We start from the raw sequence: 18,241 nt of genomic DNA on the forward strand, positions 1-18,241 counted from the left end.
ATTTAACATTAATTGTGCACAAAGCAGACTATGTAAGGGTGCAAATAAAGAAAGAAATGGTGTTTAAATTGCCAGTCTTTGGGCTGTGATTCTCCCTGGCAGAGATGTTCAGGGTGGTATCAGTGCTCAGCCAGAAGCCAGAGCATTATTCACAGTGAACTCTCGTTCCTCATCTGTTCTGAAACCAATTAAACACATCCCAAAACAAGGGCTGGGCACATGGTGCCATTTCTTGGTATTTGGTAAATTTAGTCTGGCACAGAATCTGCCCATAAGTCGCCAGTGAATCATTTTCTTCCCTGATCTACTCAGAGCCTCCTTGTCAGAGTACATGAGGCTGTGTGGGAACCATTTACCTGTCATGCTAAAAAGAGAAAAAGTGAAGTCCTGGTCCATCCATTGCATCCATCAATCAGAGCATTTTTGAGAATTAGAAGGAAAATAACTTGGGAGTAGCAGGTCTCCAGTTGAAATGTGCTGGTACACTCTGCCATGTGGTAAGCCAGAATGCTTTAGAGTAGCTAATTAATGGAATTGATAAGTGAATAACATTTTGATTGTGAAAAACATCATCCCCTCGAGGTTTTAAAGACAAGAATCAGGGAATATATCCTAAATGTAATCAAAATGTATCTTACTACAATGCTGCTTCTTTCTTTCATGAAGGACTGTTGATAAATCTCTAATGTGCCACAGTTTTCCATAGCTTAGAGGAAAATTCAAATTCAAACCAGAATTATGAAGTAGGAAAGGGATGAAGCTGATGATTTACAAGATACCATCAGATATTTTCCCAGTGGCTGATGCTGTGGGATCTGTGGTGTTTTATCTCCTTGCTGTCCATGATGGGGAGTGATGAGTTCAGTGGGTCATGCTCATGTTCCCTATAGAGATCCTGGGCTTTAAATCCCTCTGGGTGATGGCTGCTCAGGGTTTCCTTGTTAGCTGAAAACTGTTCAGGTTTTTTGGGAGATAGATGTAATTGGTGAGGCATTTGAAGCACATCTTTGAGGTCAGATCACTGTTTAAGAATTACCCAACTTCCTGCTCACCTCGCTGTGGGTCAGATTGTTCTGCAGGGTGGGATTGATGAGGGGGAAGGATGGGACTAACAGGATTCTCCACTCTTTTCCTGGCATTGCCACAGCTGAAATACCCTGATATGCTACATTTATTAGCATTTATTCCTTTTTCCTCTCTCCACAGGCACAGCCCTTTCAGGCAGCACAAAACCAAAGATAAGCACGAGATCGACCGGATGACGCTCACCGTGGTAAGACCTGGCCTTGGGACATTCCCTGAGCTCCCCTAAAACTGGAGCTGCACCCCCTGCTCTCCCAGAGAAAACATGGGAGAGCTGTCCCCAAACACCATCAGAGAGAAGAGAGCAGAGCACAGCACTTCCATCATGGAATATCTCTCTGTATTTCCTTTCTCTGCAGAACGTGGAGCTCCCGGATTCCTTTTCTCCCGAGCTCAAGTCCCTTCTGGAAGGGCTCCTGCAGCGGGATGTGAGCAAGAGGCTTGGATGCCAAGGAAGAAGGTAGGTGTTGTCTTCTCCTTGGACCTCTGCCTTGAAAAATTTCCACTTCTCTGTCAATGAGTGAATTCATTTCAAGTGAAAAATCTGCTTCCTGTTGTGAGGATTTTAATTTTGGAAAGAGAACATTAAAAAGTGCTGCTGCATGGAATTACATTTCAGCCTCCATCGGTTTGGACATGTTTTTTTGGACAATTTCTGTCCTTAAAGCCTTCCCCTGAGTTCCCTGCAATCATGCTTGCATTGGGTGGTGTTCCTGATTCTCATCCCTTGGTTGTTTTTCTGGTTTTGCCTGATCTGTTTTGGCATGAAATCATATGACTTGACTCAGACATACTGATAGGGAAAATATATTGTTTATATTGTATCTGTAATGATAGGAGCATATTAACAAACAAAAAAACCCTCCAATCCCAAAACCACCGAGCAAAAAGCTGTGAGTATTGCTGGTGCTGCCTGTGTCACTCATTATTCTAAGGAAAAGAGTTTTTGTTTTGTTTGTTGACTACAAAACTTGCTTCTGCCAGGCTCACCTTGCTTGTAGCTGTTTGTGAAATTATCTCCTGCTTAAAAAAGACAGTGTGGGACTGAGAGAGATAAGGAGAGGAGTAAACAACTGTTGAGAAACCATTGGGATGTGTGGAAACAGGTAGCTGATGGTCACACCTGAGCCTGGGGCTGGCTCCAATTCCAGTGGGAGATTCAGGGGAATCTCCAAGGTTTTGTCTTGGAGCCCTCTCTGATAATGACCTGAGATTGCTTTTCCTTGGGGCATAACAAGAGTAGCTGATTATTCGCCCATAAAATCTGTATAATGTGAAATGGTGTGGAGTAATCTGGTTATTTACAAGCAATGTTGGGATCTGACAACAGAGGAACATTTTTTGCTGTTGGAAATGATGGAGTACCATCAGGAGTTCTTCCCTGCCAGCCCTAGAGCACTGTTCCAAATGTTTCCACATGAAAATCTTCTCTCCTGTTGTTTACTGAGGAATTCTGGCGTTTTTCTTGCAAAAAAGAACGTTTTCCCCAATGTTTTCAAGTGATAGAAATGTGACCTTTGAAGGCTTTGTATTCCTTGAATACATTTGAAAAGCCTCTCCATTTGTTGACTTCAGTCACTTCTGTTTTTCAGCGCACAAGAAGTAAAGGAACATCCTTTCTTCAAAGGCATTGATTGGCAGCAAGTCTATTTACAGAAGGTAAAGGATGAAGACAGTAATTTTAGCTGACTTGGTAAAGCAGTAAAAGGAAAATAAACCCAAACAGGCACTGAACAGAAAACTTGAGGGTCACAGTGCCCAGCTCAAGTGCTCACTCACACAAATACAGGGAGGGTTGTTGATGAATATTCATTACTACAGATCCTCCTGATTGTTAGGAGTGAGTTATCACATTTCCAGGGTCGAATTACTGCATGGTTTCCTTTCCTTTGCTGTCTCTAAACTGGGGAGTTTTATCCCCAGATTTTTTAAGGAGCTCTGGTTAAAAGAAGTACCAACAATTTTGCACTGAAATTTAATTCCAAGGGGAACACTCTGGCACTAAATTGTGCAAAAAATACAAGGGTTGTGCATGACTACAGAATGGAGTTAAATAATGACCAATAACTTGTTTTTAATGCTGCTGATTTCAATTTCTAGTACCCTCCCCCCTTGATTCCTCCCCGGGGAGAAGTCAATGCAGCAGATGCTTTTGATATTGGCTCCTTTGATGAAGAGGACACTAAAGGCATTAAGGTACCCAACTCTCAGCGCTGGAGGGTGGCACTGGGACTGCTGTGCTTGGCTTTCCATGTGTTTGTGTGCAAGGAATTCCTTCAGGCTGGGAAAATCAATCCATGCTGCTACCTTGGGCTGCTTCCCTGTTTGTTGTTGCTTGCTAAGTCCTTATGTTTTTAGATTAACTGAAATCTACTTTCTTACCAAAAGTTTCATGTGATGAAGGAGTTGTTTCACATGGTCAGGAAACAATTGGGAAAGCCTCAGATTTTCGAGGATACCTTATGGTTTGTGTGTTTAAAAGTTGGGATTTATTTGTGGTGGCTTGGAGAAATGGAGCTAAACCTTATTTTAATAGTTTAGTGAGCAGAGAGTGCCAAGGAAAACTTAAAAATGACAAACTGTGTTAATAGTAGCAATGTCATAAGTTAGAAAGGTGATAAAAAAAATTAGGTTCTGATATTGTCCAAAATGTAATGAAAATAATATAAATTATAATAAAATTAGAAAAAGTTAGAGCTGCTGGTTCCTTTGGGACTCACATGAAGGGGGTGACCCCTCTGTGAATTCCTCCACTCTCTGAAGTTTCCCTGGGACTTTGGGACAGCAGGGCTTGGGCCAGTGCCCTTCACTGTTTTCATCACCCATTTCTGCAGTAGAACAGGCCTCATTCTTGTTCTTACAGAAGTGAGTCAGGAGGGAAACTAATTGTTCTAAACTTTATAAGCAAAGAGCCCCATTAAGCACTCGCTGAGCTTACAAGGGAGCTCGTCTGTCAGTGTCACCTGCTGTGGTGACAGAAGTTGGCACAGCAGAGTGCAGAGAGCCCAGGATGTTCTTTATCCCAGAAAATTCCACATCTTCAGCATCACTGTTAGCCTGGCAGGATTCCAGTCTCCTGTAATTCTGCCATGCCAGAATCCAGGGGAACATTTTACAAGGAGGAACCGGGCGGTCTTTTTATTTCTTGAGGGGCTCAGATATTCTCAATAACATGATGTAGTGAGAAATCCTGTCAGGGAACGTGAATCCCCAGCAGGTCAGTGCTGTGTCATCTCCAGTTTGATCTCAGAATCTCATAGCTCAGGCTGCCCATGGGATGAATTAACCTTGGGGGTGAGTCAGGGAGGGATAGCACAGCCCCCCTGGGTGTCACAGGCATCCAGAGGGGACAGGAGGATTCCTGGAGCCCTCTCTGCCCTGGGCACCACAGTTTGAACCCCTTGCTCTCCTCCCTGGTCCCTGGGATTGTGTTTACCCTGCAGAGTGGCCCCAAGAAGAGCAAGTTTGGGGTTCTGAGGGGGCAGCCAGCAGGGGATGCCTGTGGCTGTTTCCCCTTTCTCTCAGGGAGTTCCTGCAGTTGCAGAGAGATTTTCTGGGTGTGTATTTCCTGCTGGGGTATGGAATGGGTCTCTGAAAAGCAGAATATATATTCCAGGAGTGTCTGGCCTGACTGCAGGAGGAGGATTAAGATGCTCCTGCAGCTCCACACAGCTTCAAACCCCTCCAGGGATGGGCACTCCACCACTGCCCTGCTCAGTGAAGGAATTTGTTCCTAATTTTCTTCAGTGCAATTCAATTTAAGTACTCAGAGGATTAGTGGAGAAAATAATCCTTATAGCAGTAAAATTGAGATCTGCAGCACATGCTGGTGAATTCTGAGGGTTAATTATTAAGAATATAAAGCCAAGCTGTGGAGGCATGGAGGGCATTGCTGTGGAAAAGGTGTCTTTTCACTTATTCATGGAGTTTTTGTGCTGAGGAAGTTTTTGTGCAACAAAGTTAAGAATGCTGCTGCTTACATTGGGGTAATTACTTCAATGTCTAGAGAGCATTATGGGGCAGTGTTGAGTGAGGATTTTGGAACTATCAAACCAACCAAGTTTTGAGCAGGTGGCCTGTTCTCTGCACATAAATTAATATCTTTGCTTAAATTAGTGTCTGTGCTTCTCTTGCTTGCATCTGTTTGTTTTGTGAAGGTTTGAGTTCAATCCATGTTGTAAAATAATGCTGTTGCATGGGTAACTATTAACTGGGGGATAAGAATAGTGAAAGTTATTAAAATGTTGGGTTTTTTGTTGTTTTTCTCTTGCAAGTTGCTTGATAGTGACCAGGAGTTATATAAGAACTTCCCTCTGGTAATATCGGAGCGTTGGCAGCAAGAAGTAGCAGAAACTGTTTATGATGCAGTAAATGCAGACACAGATAAAATTGAGGCCAGAAAAAGGGCTAAAAATAAGCAGCTTGGCCACGAGGAAGGTAATCTGTCCTTACACTTCTCTCACCTTTTGCTGCTAGGTAGTAATTCCTGGGTTTGGAGTTCCACAGACTCCTGTTGCCGTCATTCCCGGGAATCGTTAGGATTTGTTTAATTGCTGTCATGTTGCTTAAGATGTTTCTTAATGTTCTGAAATGCTGAGTGATGACATCAGGCTTTGGAAAGAGATTAATGCAATCATAGAGTCCTGGAATGGTTTGGGTTGGAAAGGACCTTAAAGCACATCCAGTTCCACCCCACTGCCATGGGCTGGGGCACCTTCCACTGTCCCAGGTTCCTCCAAACCCCATCCAGCCTGGCCTTGGACACTTCCAGGGATCCAGGGGCAGCCACAGCTTCTCTGGGCATCCTGTGCCAGGGCCTCCCCACCTTCCCACTCTGGGGTTTGATTTCCTGCCCAGGAGCTGGGAAAGGGCCCCAGGAGGTTTTGCACAGCAAACTGCAAACAGGGGTGTTGCATCAAACCCCCAAACTTTGGAGAGCAACATCCAGTTCTTTTAATAACCTCCTGCAGTGAGATACTTGTTAAAGAGCCAAGTCCTGTCCTTGTTCCCTGCTCTGCAGCCTCAGCAGCTGTGTGGTTAGGGCAGAACTGGGGCTGTGTGTGTGATCTGAACCTCCAGGGTCCCCTGGGCGCAGAGCTCGCTCTGAATGCTTTTGGCTGCACCTCTTGTCACTTTGCTAACATCTCCTCTTGCTTTAGATTATGCCCTGGGGAAGGACTGTATCATGCATGGGTACATGCTCAAGCTGGGGAACCCCTTCCTGACTCAGTGGCAGCGGCGTTACTTTTACCTCTTCCCCAACCGGCTGGAGTGGCGAGGAGAAGGAGAGTCCCGGGTGAGTGAGGGGCTTGGGGAGCTCTGGTGGAAGGCAGGTGGAGGTGGGACACCCCTGGAGTGCCCAGGAGCTCTCCTGGGAAAGGAGTTTTCTCTGAGTAAAAGCCCAGTGGATTTGAGTCACTTCTGAGTCTCACTGTAGTTAATGGGTAGTTTACACTGCACAGAGGAGACATAAAGTTGACTTGAGAAACCTGTTTGCTCTGTTTTGTCGTGTTTTTGAAGGATTTTGGTAGTTGATGGTGTTGTTTTTCATTTAGGACCTCTGGACTATTTATACAAAAAAACACAAACTGGTAAGGTGACAAATGCTATAGCATTTTATTTCCAAGAAAATGCTATAGTGGCTGTAGTGTAGCCCAGCTGTGCTCATGTGCAGAGCAGATAATTTGTATATTTAAATTAAGGAAGTGTTTGGAATTTAAGACATTGTGTCCTCTGCAGCCCATAGGGACAGTTTCCCTGCACACTGCTGATGTATGTTCTCTTTGTAAGTATTCAGTGCTGGAATATTCTCTTTCAGCTCTTTGAAATAGTGAAATTGGCTTTTTAAAAATTTTTTTGGTAATAACAGTAATGCTTGAAAAATGTATCAAATTATATGCAACTCTTGAGGGGAAAATAGTGAATATTCTGTTTGCAGACACACCTATTTGTAGATTCTTGTTTCATGTTGTCATTACTGGCTTTTAGAGCTGATATTTCATTGTCACTGTTGAAGCAACCAAGCCCCTTGTAAATCTCTCTCTTACCTTACTGTCTATCTTTAGTTCATGACCCAGCCTTCAGAAATAAATGTTTGTGTAATGACTCTTAATGTTCATCACTTAATTCATGTGGATAGTCCAGGAAAATGAGATAGTGGCTTTATTTGATGGGCAGCAGTGTTTCTTTTCAATTAATCCTCTGCTCTTTTGCAAATGCTGCAGCAAAACCTGCTGACAATGGAACAAATAGTATCTGTTGAAGAAACACAAATTAAAGATAAAAAATGCATCTTACTGAGAATTAAAGGAGGAAAACAGTTTGTCCTACAGTGTGAGGTAAGACTTGATTTTTGATAACTTGATCAGATCATTTTGTGTATAATAAACAATTGACAAGTTTTTCAGGTCATGCTGTTGCATGTTAATTAAGGTGAAGCAGATCTGAAGTGTTTATCACACTCGAGTTTTGAAGGCAGGAAACCTGCAGCTGTGCCAGTTCCTGTCATGGATTTCAGTGCTGTTTGGGACAAAACGAGTTTGGTTTATTAAGTAGCTAAAAACTCCCAAACTTCTCAATCTCTGCTCCAAGTCTCACTGTGGGGAGCTGCTGGAGCTCATGTGTGGAAGGGGGCAGTGCTCAAGTCCTCTGTACTAGTTGGGAGGACAGGTGTCTGCTGAGAAAGGCAGGAGCTTCTCTTTGAAATGGAGAATGTAAATCCCCTCCCTCCAAATTATTATAATTTTGAAATCAAGGGGCGCTCAGGCAAAGATATGGGAATTAGGAATAACAGTTCTTTACTAGGGAAATTAAAATAGAAATACAGCACTACAAAGAACAAACCCCAAACCCTGACACAGTCAGAGTACAACCTGACACCCGTCAGGCAGGGTGTTGGCAGCAGTCCCATCCCATGGTGGCTGCATCCTCCTGCAGTGACAGATGTGGCTCAGTTGGAGCAGTGCTCCTGTACAAGGTGCAGTTTCCCTCCGGAGCTCCAGTGGTGATGTGGAGAAATCCGGTTTTCCTCTGAAAAGGGTGGAAAAAGGGTTCCCTTGGTGTCCCAACTCTCAGATTTTATCTTGGTAAGAAATGTTGGGCTCTTCCCCCTGGCTGGAGCAACTCCCAATGGGATGCAGTAATTTTATCAGTCCCACAGTGGGACTCAGTGGCCATGAGCAGAAAATGACTGGCTGGAGGAAGGATGAGTTGTGAAAAGATAAAGAATGCTGCCCTGCCTGGTTTTAAGGGATGCCCCATTAGCAGAATATCTCCCTAGGAGATCAGGATCACTGCCCCACCTGGTCTCAACAGATGGTGATAGAATAGATACTTTTGATCTCATCCTGTATTGCAACATCCTCTAAACACTGTACCAACCTTCACTGGGGTGCTGGAGAAGCTAAAGCTGCACATGGGCAATACCCAAAGTCGCTCATTCCATCAGAAAATTAAAATAACTTCCCTAAAGCGCTGTCTGAGAGAGAAGATGCTGTTGGCTGTGGCACAAACTGCTTCTGTGTCTCTTGCAGAGCGACCCTGAGTTTGTTCAGTGGAAAAAAGAGCTGACAGAGGCTTTCACCGAGGCCCAGAGGTTGCTGCGCCGGGCTCCGAAGTTCCTCAATAAATCGCGCTCCACAGTCGTAGAGCTCTCGAAGCCCCCGCTCAGCCACAGGAACAGCAACGGGCTGTAGGAGACACCGACCACGTTCCCGCAGGGAGAGCTGCTTGGTGAACCTGCAGAGCGTCCCAGAATCCTTGTGAAAGAACGAATGACTTTGTGCAGTCCTGGCCGCGGGATGTGCCCGGGAGAGGAGGGATTCGATGTTTACAGCGTGGGGTCACGTCAGGACTCTGTGGAAGGGTGGCAGAGTTGGGGACACCCTGCCCCTGGCAGCGCTGGAAGTCACCAAGCGGAGAGGCTGCTCCTTGTCCCACGCGTCCCCACCCCCGGTGGGGCCCGGCTGAGCTCCGTCCCTCTGGAACTACTGATGGAAGGAAGAGGTTTTTTTTTTTTTTGTTTTTTTTTTTTCCCCTGCCGTGCCCTCTCTCGGTGGCGCCGGGGGTGGCACGGGTGCTGCTGGCTGGGTGACACTCCCGTGGTGACACCGACGGAGCCGTGGTGGGTGCCCCTCACTCTGTCGTGTTGCCGTGTCCTTCCCGACCATTACTGCTGACTCTCTGATAACCTTTGCTCCATACTGCTGATGATCAACAGTGTGACTCTGATGCACTTCAAAGTACTGAATTCTAACTGTCCTGTGGTTTAAATGTTATTGCTACTTCATGGGAGCGTTGAACTCGAATTATTCCCTGGGTTTGTTGTACTCACTAATAGTAGCTACCACCGTTTTGCTTCTTCTACGTATATGCAGTACTATAACTGACACAATAGAGTAATAATTGGTGAAGAGGAATTTATGGTAGCTTCATCTAGTGCTCTGTTGTATAAATTGACTATTTTAGCACAGTTTTTAAAGAGCAGATTCCTTTTGACAAGTTTACAGTGAACATAAAAGACAGTTCTTTTCCATTTCAGGTCAACTGCACTTTTTAAAAAATTAAAAAAGAAATGATTCAAACCCGGCGCGTTCTAGAGCGTGTGCTGGGTTCCGGTGTGTGTGGGTACCTCGGTACGTATCCCTGATCACTCCTCAGTCCTGGGGCTTGGGATCCTCCTCTGCTGTACACAGGTGTGTTCCCATAGCATAGAAATCCCCAAAAATCCCCAAAAATCCCCAGTTCCCCCTGGAGCCCGGCCCAGGAGGTTCGTGCACACATCACAGCTCGGCTTGGGAAAGGATCTCTCCTTTTCTGTTCTGAAGAGTTCCAACTGCCCACAGTGAAAGTAGTGTGAGAAAACTGAGTGTGGAGCTGGCAGAGCGAGCTGATCAAACGCCAGGTTTGGGTTAATTCTACCTGAGGATGGAAAGTCTGGCTGAAGGAAAGATCTAATCCTGAGCTGTCCCACAGCTTCAAGCTGGGCCTCGCTCTGAGTGTCCTGCTGGTTTATAAGAGAGAGGTCAGGGCTGAACTTAAGCTTTTTTTCCAATTCAGTGAACAGCTTAGAGAAGGTTTTTCTTCCCAGCTGCAGAGGTACAACTCTCATAGTCCCTGAAGACAGTGGAGTTGTGCCTCTGTAAGTGGGAGCAGGATTTGTGCGTGGCTTGTCGAGCGTGTGTGGCTGTCAGATCACCACAGAGTTCCTTGGAGAGAAGCTGTAAAAGTGGCTCTGTCTGCTTCTGCATGGGAGCAGGGTTTGCTGCAGAGCTTGTGCCAACCCTGGCTGACCACCTGGGGCTGCACCAAAGGGAAATGCATTCTGGAAAATACCCTCTGTGAGTCAGTGGGTCCTTTCAATGGTTTCCTCCCCCCCATTTATTTTCCAAATTATTCTATGTAAACAGTACCAGCCTCTCTGTCATTCCTGTTGGAATGCTCCTCTGTAAGGAGCAGTGTCAGAGGTGATTGTTCAAAGGTTTGACTTGATGATCTTGGAGGTCTTTTCCAACCTAAAATGGTTCCATGAATCTTTGTGTGGTATTTAAGAAGTGTTTGGGATAGAAAATGTCTCATCCCACTGGCTGTGGTTCAGCATTCCCTACAATACCATGCAATGCTCGTATTTTTCTCCTTGATTTAGAAAAAAGCCCTCAGATGGTGTTAAAACCTTCTCACAGTTCTTGTGTAACTTGTTTTTACTTTCTTAGTCCCTGCTCAGTTCATTCTTCTCCTTCAGTTATTTTCCATGGATTTCACTCTCACTCCCTGTCAGCAGATCCCGGTGCCGATGTCAGTGAGGGAGGAGCAGGTCATCAACTGGGAAACTGTGCCTCAAACCCAGAGATTTTACATGAAATGAAGGCTGTGCATTCACTTAGGGAAATACAGCTGGTTTGGAATGTGATGGAGTTGGGATGGCCCTGGAATATCCTCATTATCCTGGGGATGGGGATTGCTGCCCCATCCAACCTCCAGTGAGAGATTTGGGTTTCTTTAGCCAGCTGAAAATCTGATTTATTGCCAAGTGGAAATAGCTTTATTTTTGTGACTTGTATCTAAGTGTGCAGCCAGGAGAGGAGAGGTTATCACAGTGACAAACTCCTGAACGAAGCTGGGATCCCAGTAAGGAATGGGGCTCTGTGTGGAGGTGATGGATGTGCTGGTGTGGAGGGAGAGTTGGAATTGCACCCTCCAAAGTAAAAAATCCTGGATACTGCCCCAGACTGCTCATTCCTGGTGTAGGAACCAGAGTCTCTGAAGTTCTTGTTTTGGACAAAGATTCCTGGTGGTGTTAATTTGCAGGAGGGTCTTTGGCTGTGTGTTTAGGATCCTTCATTTATTTGCTAATTATTTTGCAAATTCATGAAACTGTTAAAGGAGCATTCACTGTAGGGTGTTTTTGTGGTGGTTTTTTTTTCAATCCTTCATCCAAGTGTTGGCCATCCACTACTCCAAGTGTAAATCTTCTTCCTCTTAGCTGTGTTTGAGCTTTTTGTGTTCTTGTCCCTGGTCCAGCAGAGCCCTGGCTGCAGGCTCACGGGTTCTTCCCAAAGTGCTGCTGTGAGAGAAGCTGGAGTAATGCTGGAGTGGATCCAGCTGGGATTGACATTCCTGGTATGTTCCCCCACCCCCCAGCAGGCTTCAAAAAATCTTGGAGCAGGCTAATAATAGCTGGAAGTGTGTCTGGGAAGGGAAGCCTGGCAGGTAGGGAGGGAGAGAGCAGCTTCAGGGATAGACCTTGGCTTAGTCACATTCGAGTTCTCCTTAATTTCTTGGGGCTGCCCTGAGCATGGTCAGGAGTTGGGCTCTGATGATCCTTGTGGGTCCCCTCCAGCTCAGGATATTCCATGAGTCTGTGATTCAGCACCTCCCCTTTAGAAACCCAGTGGAAGATTTTCTACCAAGGGGGGAAAACCCAGAAATTGAATTGTGAGGTTGGGTTTGGCTTGGAGATAGATCAGCTGTTTGCAGCCCAGTGTGGAGGTGGTGGAAGTAAGCCCTGGTTTGTGCTAAAAGAAGCTTGTTCTGGTTTGATCCTGCCCTCTGCTGCTGCCCAGAGCAGCTCTGGGCTTGATGCTCCCTGAGCAGCACCTGGTGATGAGGTGACTCCATCATCATTCCTCCTTTTACACTGAACCAGCTCATGAGGAGTGAAAGAGCTCTGAGCTGCTCTTTCGCTGGCAGCTGGTCAGCTTTAGGACCAGGTTCCTTGATTCCATGTCCATATCCGTGTCCCACAGCCGTTGGCACAGCAGTGTCACCTCCCAGCACGTGGCAGTGACACGGCTCCTCCACCTCTGAGGTGTTTGCACCCAGAATACCCCCAGAGGAAGGACTGTTTGAAGTGTACAGTAGACAATAAATAATTCTAGTTGTGTTGATTAATATAAGGAATGAGTCAGTTCTACAAATTAAAAGAAAAAAATCTGAAAAGCGTATTTTGACGAAGCATAGTATTAATTTTAATATTGTAAAAAAAAAAAGGAAAGTATCTAAAATATACAGAGAAAATATGTATATCCAAATGTCTGAGGAGTTTCAAGATAATCTACTTTTGTTTCCTGTTGGTTTCTATTCCATGGTGTACATATTGTGTGGATGGAACATTGGCTGTTTTAATACTATTGTTAAATTGTATTTTTATTTTGTGTTAAACTAATCATCACAGACTCAGCTTTATTTTGTTTATGTAAAGGTTGCTATGCTCTGTAGGTATAAACCCGAGAATTCTATTTTAACAGAAAAAGCATTTTATATTATTTATTAAATACATGTTTCTCCAACTTCTGACATTCCACAGAATTTCTGCTCCGTATGTGTATGGAAGTGGCAGCTCCTTTCAAGCAGGATCAGCCAGCTTTATTCTGTTTTTCATCACAAAGTAGGACTAGATCTCCTGAGGCTGAGCAGCCCTTCTCTCCCAGCACAGGCACTCCAGGCTCTGTCAGGACCATCTCAGGTGGCTCCTGTACACAGAAACACCTGGAAAACTGCAAATCCACCCCTGGATGGGATATTTCCCAAATTCTCCCTCAGCATTCCCAGAGCAAGTGTTTATTCACAGGAGTCTGTGCTGAGTTAAATAGAATTAATGCCCTGAACTGGGCATGGTGTTTGATCCAGCTCAGCCATCAGGGAGTTGCAGAGCTCTGTCATTCCCAGGGGAAGGAGTGAGTGAGGGACAGCTCGGACACAGCTCAGGCTGCAGGACCCAAAATGTCCTTGCTGGAGATGGCTTTGGTGTTTGAGGGGGATTGCTTGATCCTTAGAAACAGGATCCCAGAGGCAGGGCAGGACCCTGCTTGGTGTCACATCCCAGGAGGGGAGCAGCCACCTGCAGGGACTGTCCCCTGGGGGTGTGGGAGGGCGGTGACCCCCAGGCTGAACCCCCCTGTACCCATCCCTCCAGGAGCTGCCTCTGCTGGGCACATCTGGGCACATCTGCAGAGCCAAGCCCAGCCCCTCCATCCCCAGTGAGGTACAGAAATAGCCCTGAATTTATCAGGTCGCTCAGTTCCTAAAAATAATTCCAGTTGTGAGCGTGGCCTGTGCAGTTTGAGGAATGCATTGAGTGCTCTCAGTTTCCACCGTGGTGGGGCTGAGGTCTGTGCTGCTCAGGGCTGATTCCCATGGCATTTCCAGGATGAAAGGGGGCATTTTCCTGCTGCTGAGGTTCTCTCCTTGCTGAGGGGCTGCCTGGGGCAGGGAGGGATCCCTGCTCTGCTCCCATCTCTGCCTTCTTTCCCCTTTCCCTCTCTGATCCCATTGCATTTTTGGGGTGAGCTGTTCCTGGAGGGAAGGGGGAGCTGGTGGTGGGTGAGACTGTGCTGGTGGCATTTTGGCTCCTTAGTGTCACCCCTGGAAAGGTGCCTTGGTGGGGACACTGATGAGGCTGGTGCTGCTGGCCTGGGGTGTGTCCAGGCAGGGATTTGGCAGAGAACCTGGGGACAGCTGCAGGAAGGTGGCTTTGTCCAGGGCCAGCTTGGTCTGGGTTTGTGTGACACGCTGTGTTTCCAGGCTGGAAAAGGAGAAGGGCTGGGAAGAGGCTTTCCTGTCGGTAGCAGGGAAAGGGAGCAGACAGCAGGTGAGATGGCACCAAAAAATGTGCGTGAAAAACAGAATAAAGCAGGAGCATCCTCAGAGAGGGGATTTGTGAGCAGTGCCTCACTGGGTCCTTTAAAACAAAAAGGAGCAGATTCACACAAACAGCTACTCGCGATGAAGGAAATGATCGAAAGAGAACCTGTCCAAAATGTGTAATTAATGGTAAGCAAAGCCAGGATCTGTAAATAACTTTAGATATTGTATCGATGAGATCATTCCTTGTTTTATGTACTTGGCTCTTTCCATATTTATTGTGGGGAGGAGGGTCCCGGTGCCTGTGAGCTGTGGCCTCGCTCCTCACGGACTGTCCCGGAGTTTACAGCCCCGTCGTGGCGGGTGTGCCACACTCGGTTCTTGCCGCCAGTATTTTTTTAACGGATTATTTTGGCACAGCTAAGCTGCTTCTGTGTGTTGGTCAGTACAACTGCTCTCCCACGACCAGACCCCAATAAAAACCGTCCTTTGCGTGTGTGCAGGTGTCTCGTTCTTTCCGTGCCACCTGTCCCTTCCCGAGGCTGTGCTGGGATGGACTGGGATGGACTGGGTTGTACTGGGATGTACTGGGATGGACTGGGATGTACTGGGATGGACTGGGATGAGCAGCAGGGCACAGCTGCATGGACCCCATGCACAGCTAAGTCCCTTCCCTCTCCCCAGCCCTGTGCATGGTGTTTGTCCTGGTTTTTCTCACTGGCTGTGTCCTGCAGGTGAGAGGGTGCAGGCTGTGCCAGGAAGGACTGGGAGGTGTGTGATGGGTGACCAAGGGTGGCTTTCCTCCAACAGTGGGAAGGATCATGTGCTCCACGTGTCCTGTGCTGTTCTCAGGTGGGATTGGGGTTGGAGAGATGCTCAGCCAACCCTTGTCTCCTGCCAGGGGACTCCAGACAATCCTGATACCAGAGCCATTCTGCCTCTGGATGCTGATGCCCTGGGTGTGTCCATGGAGCTTTTGGAGTGGCGTGGCCAAGGTGAGGACATTTCCCCTCTGCAGCTGGTGCCCTGCACCCTGCCCGGCTGTTGGGTGCTGGGGCATGTGGGACACAGGTCCTGCTGTGGGGTCACCCCCTTACCCGTGTGGTCACCACGTGTCCACTGTGCTGCTCCCCTCCCACCTGCCCTGGCCGGGTGCTGACCATGCTGGTGTTGGTGCCAGGGGCTATTTTGAGCTCTGCTCCCAGGTCCTCCTCCAGCTCAGCCCCATCCCAAGGCTGGGGCTGGTGGGGGGGACCTGGGTTGCTCTGGGGAGCCCCGTGCTGGGCTCGCAGCCCAGGGTGTCCCCTCGGGCAGCGCCAGCGTGCTCGGGGTGCGCTCACACCCAGCCAGAGCCGCTCCCCGATTTCTTTGGGGTGCAGAGGTGTGCACCAGCGAGAGCACGGGTGCCACACGTGTGCCAGAGCCCAAGGAACAGGAGGGCCCCGCGCTGCCACCGCCTCTCCCCAGGCGAGGCCCCGGTGCCACCGCCGCGGGTATTTTTAGCAGTGACATGTGTCACCTCAGCTGCCACCGCGGCGGGGGCGGGGGGAGGCGGCTGCTGACCCTCGGGGCTGTCCCCGCGCTGCCGCCGCCGCTCTCGGCTCGCCGGGTCCCGGTGCTGCCGTGGGACACCAGCACCCACAGCCCCCCCAGGTACGGCAGCTCGGGGGGTGCCGGTGGGGGTCGGGGGGCGCCCCTCGCCCGGCAGGGTTATTTTTAGTTGGGAATGGATGGGATAGCGGCAGCCCCGGCTCCGGGGGCGGCTTCCAGGCGTGGGGCTGTGCTGAGGAAAGGAACGCGGTGGGAGCGGGGCTGGGGACGGGGACACTGCCTGGGGAGCCCTCGGTGGCCTCGGCTGGTGGCACGCACCAGGGTGGCAGCAGGAGCGGGTCTGAGCGAGGATCAGAGCCCGGCCGGGGCTGGTCACGGTGGTCTCGGTGGTCACGGGCCCCGCTGGTGCCACCCTGAGTGTTTTTGGTCCTCTCCGCGTTTCCCCGGGTCCCTCTCCGGCCGGGGGGTGACAATGTGACCGTGCTCTGTCGCTCGCCCCCTCGGGGCTCTGCGGTGCCATCGGGGCCGGTTCGGGGGACAGCGCGGGGGCAGCGCCGGTCCCGGAGGGCACGTGGCGCTCGGAGCAGCCTCCCGGGAAGGCAAGTGACATTCCCAGCCCGCTCCTGGCCGCTCCTGCCCTTTACTGTACAAGGAGAGGCACGGCAGGGCCGAGCGAGCCCCGACGCGCTCGGTGCATGAATGATCCCGACAGGTGAAGCCGGGGTCAGCCCCAAGTGGGGCACGGACCGGCTCCTGCGGCCACCCAGCCCGGAGCCCTGGGGTGCCACCATCACCCCCGTGCCACCAGCCCTCTGTGCCACCACCTCCCCACGCTGCCCTGGTCCCTGCTGGTGGCCTCGCCCTCCCAGCGCTGCTCCGGAGCTCAGGTGGGCGATGCCCGGCAAGGTCACGGTGCAGCCGGCCCGGCACGGCTCTGGGACCAGCAGCAGCCCCTGGCTAACTCTCTCCTCTCTCTCTGCCCGCCGTGTCCCCTCGTGTCTCCGCACAGCACCGTCCTGCCTCGCCGCCACCATGGCCATCTCCTCTCGCCTCGCGCTCTGGGAGCAGAAGGAAAGTCTCGGTTCAGGCTGGCACTGGTGCTGCTTTGGGGCTGGGAGCTCAGTGCTGTGGGGGTGTCACTGTGTCAGCCCCCGGGATCGCATCCCCACAGCTTCCTGTGCACTTCTTGGGCTGTGTCCAGCCCCCTGGCTCTGGGCTCCTTCACAGCCTGGGTGCTCTGGTTTGAGTGATTTTTGCCTGCCTGGGTGAGCCTGGCAGGAGGCTGCAGGGTTTGATGCTGGTGCTGCTGCTGGAGAAGCTGTGGGAATTGGGGCTGGTTTTGCCCTGGGCCTGGCACAGAGCGACCTGCAGGGCTGCATGTGGCTGCGGTGATGCTGGAGCTGCTTCTTGCCTGGCTGCAGCCAGGACGGTTCCTCCTTGGCCAGGCCAGGGGATGCTGGCGCAGAGCAGAGCTGGCAGTGCACGTGGGTTCCTGCTGCACCAGGAGCTGCACCAGCCTTGGGCGCTTCTCTCTGGGCTTTCCTCTCGGTGCTTCTGCTCCCACAGCATCCCTGGCCCAGCCTGGTGCCCTGTGGTCTCACCAGGAGCCTGGGCAGAGCTCAGCCCTGCTGTCACTACCAGGCTGAGCTGGCTGCTGTCCCCGTGCCTGCCCTGTGACCCAGCTCTGCTCCCAAACCCAGATTCGTGACGAGGACCGAGGGCCACCCCCGTCTGCGCCCCCCCTGCTGCTGTCGGTCATCCCGGGGGGGTTCATCAAGCAGCTGGTCCGGGAGACCGAGCAGGAGGCCAAGGCAGCCCGGCGCAGGAAGGAGAGCAGGGTGGGCACCAAGGAGGAGGTGAGCACTGAGGGAGCTGGCACAGCACCCACCAGGGAGCTGGATGTCCCCAGGTGTCCCCAGGTGTCACACCAGGCTCCTCTCTTTGCTTGGCAGCCCGTGGGGAAGGACGGCGAGGCCCGAGGAGGGCGGGCCAGCGAGGGGCCGCTGCGGAACGGGCTGAAGGCAGAGGGGCAGGGGGCCAAGGGCGTCACAGCCCCCTCCCAAAAGGAGCTGCCCCCCGAGAAGGCTGTGCTGGGGACTGTCCCCAGCAAAACCCCAGCTCCTACACCTGGCCCAGCAGCACCTGCCCCCAAACCAGCAGAGACACCCCCCAAAAAAGCAGAACCATCCTCCAAACCAGCAGCACCCAAACCGGCGGAGACACCCCCAAAAAGGGCAGACACCCCCTGCAAACCAGCAGAGACGTCCTCAAAAACAGCAGAGACATCCCCCAAAACATCAGAGGCTTCTTCCAAACCATCAGAGACCACCCCCAAACCAGCAGACACCCCTTGCCCGGGGGCTCCCAAGGTGGGAAAGCCATTGTGGCTAGGGAAGAGACCCAAGGACTCCTTCCTGGGGAGCAGCCCCCCAGCTCCAGCCCCTGCACCCAGCCAGGGCCCCCAGCGTGACAGCAAAGTCCCAGTGAAGGGAGGGGACGTGCCCAAGGGGACAATCCCTGAGAGCAC

General features: G+C 50.1%; 2 protein-coding genes across 2 annotated transcripts in view; both read left to right on the forward strand.

Annotated features, from left to right (window-relative positions):
• GRK3 (G protein-coupled receptor kinase 3) overlaps window positions 1-12,502 on the forward strand; it is a 56,539-nt gene extending 44,037 nt beyond the window's left edge. The window contains exons 14-21 of the mRNA XM_033075742.2: window positions 1,207-1,273; window positions 1,443-1,543; window positions 2,676-2,742; window positions 3,184-3,279; window positions 5,358-5,520; window positions 6,243-6,379; window positions 7,308-7,421; window positions 8,616-12,502. Coding sequence (XP_032931633.1) covers window positions 1,207-1,273; window positions 1,443-1,543; window positions 2,676-2,742; window positions 3,184-3,279; window positions 5,358-5,520; window positions 6,243-6,379; window positions 7,308-7,421; window positions 8,616-8,777 — 907 coding nt within the window. The 3' untranslated portion in view covers window positions 8,778-12,502. The remainder of the gene's footprint in view (window positions 1-1,206; window positions 1,274-1,442; window positions 1,544-2,675; window positions 2,743-3,183; window positions 3,280-5,357; window positions 5,521-6,242; window positions 6,380-7,307; window positions 7,422-8,615) is intronic.
• A 4,244-nt stretch (window positions 12,503-16,746) lies between these two features.
• MYO18B (myosin XVIIIB) overlaps window positions 16,747-18,241 on the forward strand; it is a 59,467-nt gene continuing 57,972 nt past the window's right edge. Inside the window, 3 exon segments of the mRNA XM_033076114.1 lie at window positions 16,747-16,783; window positions 17,413-17,570; window positions 17,667-18,237. Of these exon segments, the coding sequence (XP_032932005.1) occupies window positions 16,747-16,783; window positions 17,413-17,570; window positions 17,667-18,237 (766 nt within the window).

The sequence above is a fragment of the Catharus ustulatus genome, chromosome 18, assembly GCF_009819885.2.
Source record: "Catharus ustulatus isolate bCatUst1 chromosome 18, bCatUst1.pri.v2, whole genome shotgun sequence".
In the NCBI taxonomy this organism is placed as follows: domain Eukaryota; kingdom Metazoa; phylum Chordata; class Aves; order Passeriformes; family Turdidae; genus Catharus; species Catharus ustulatus.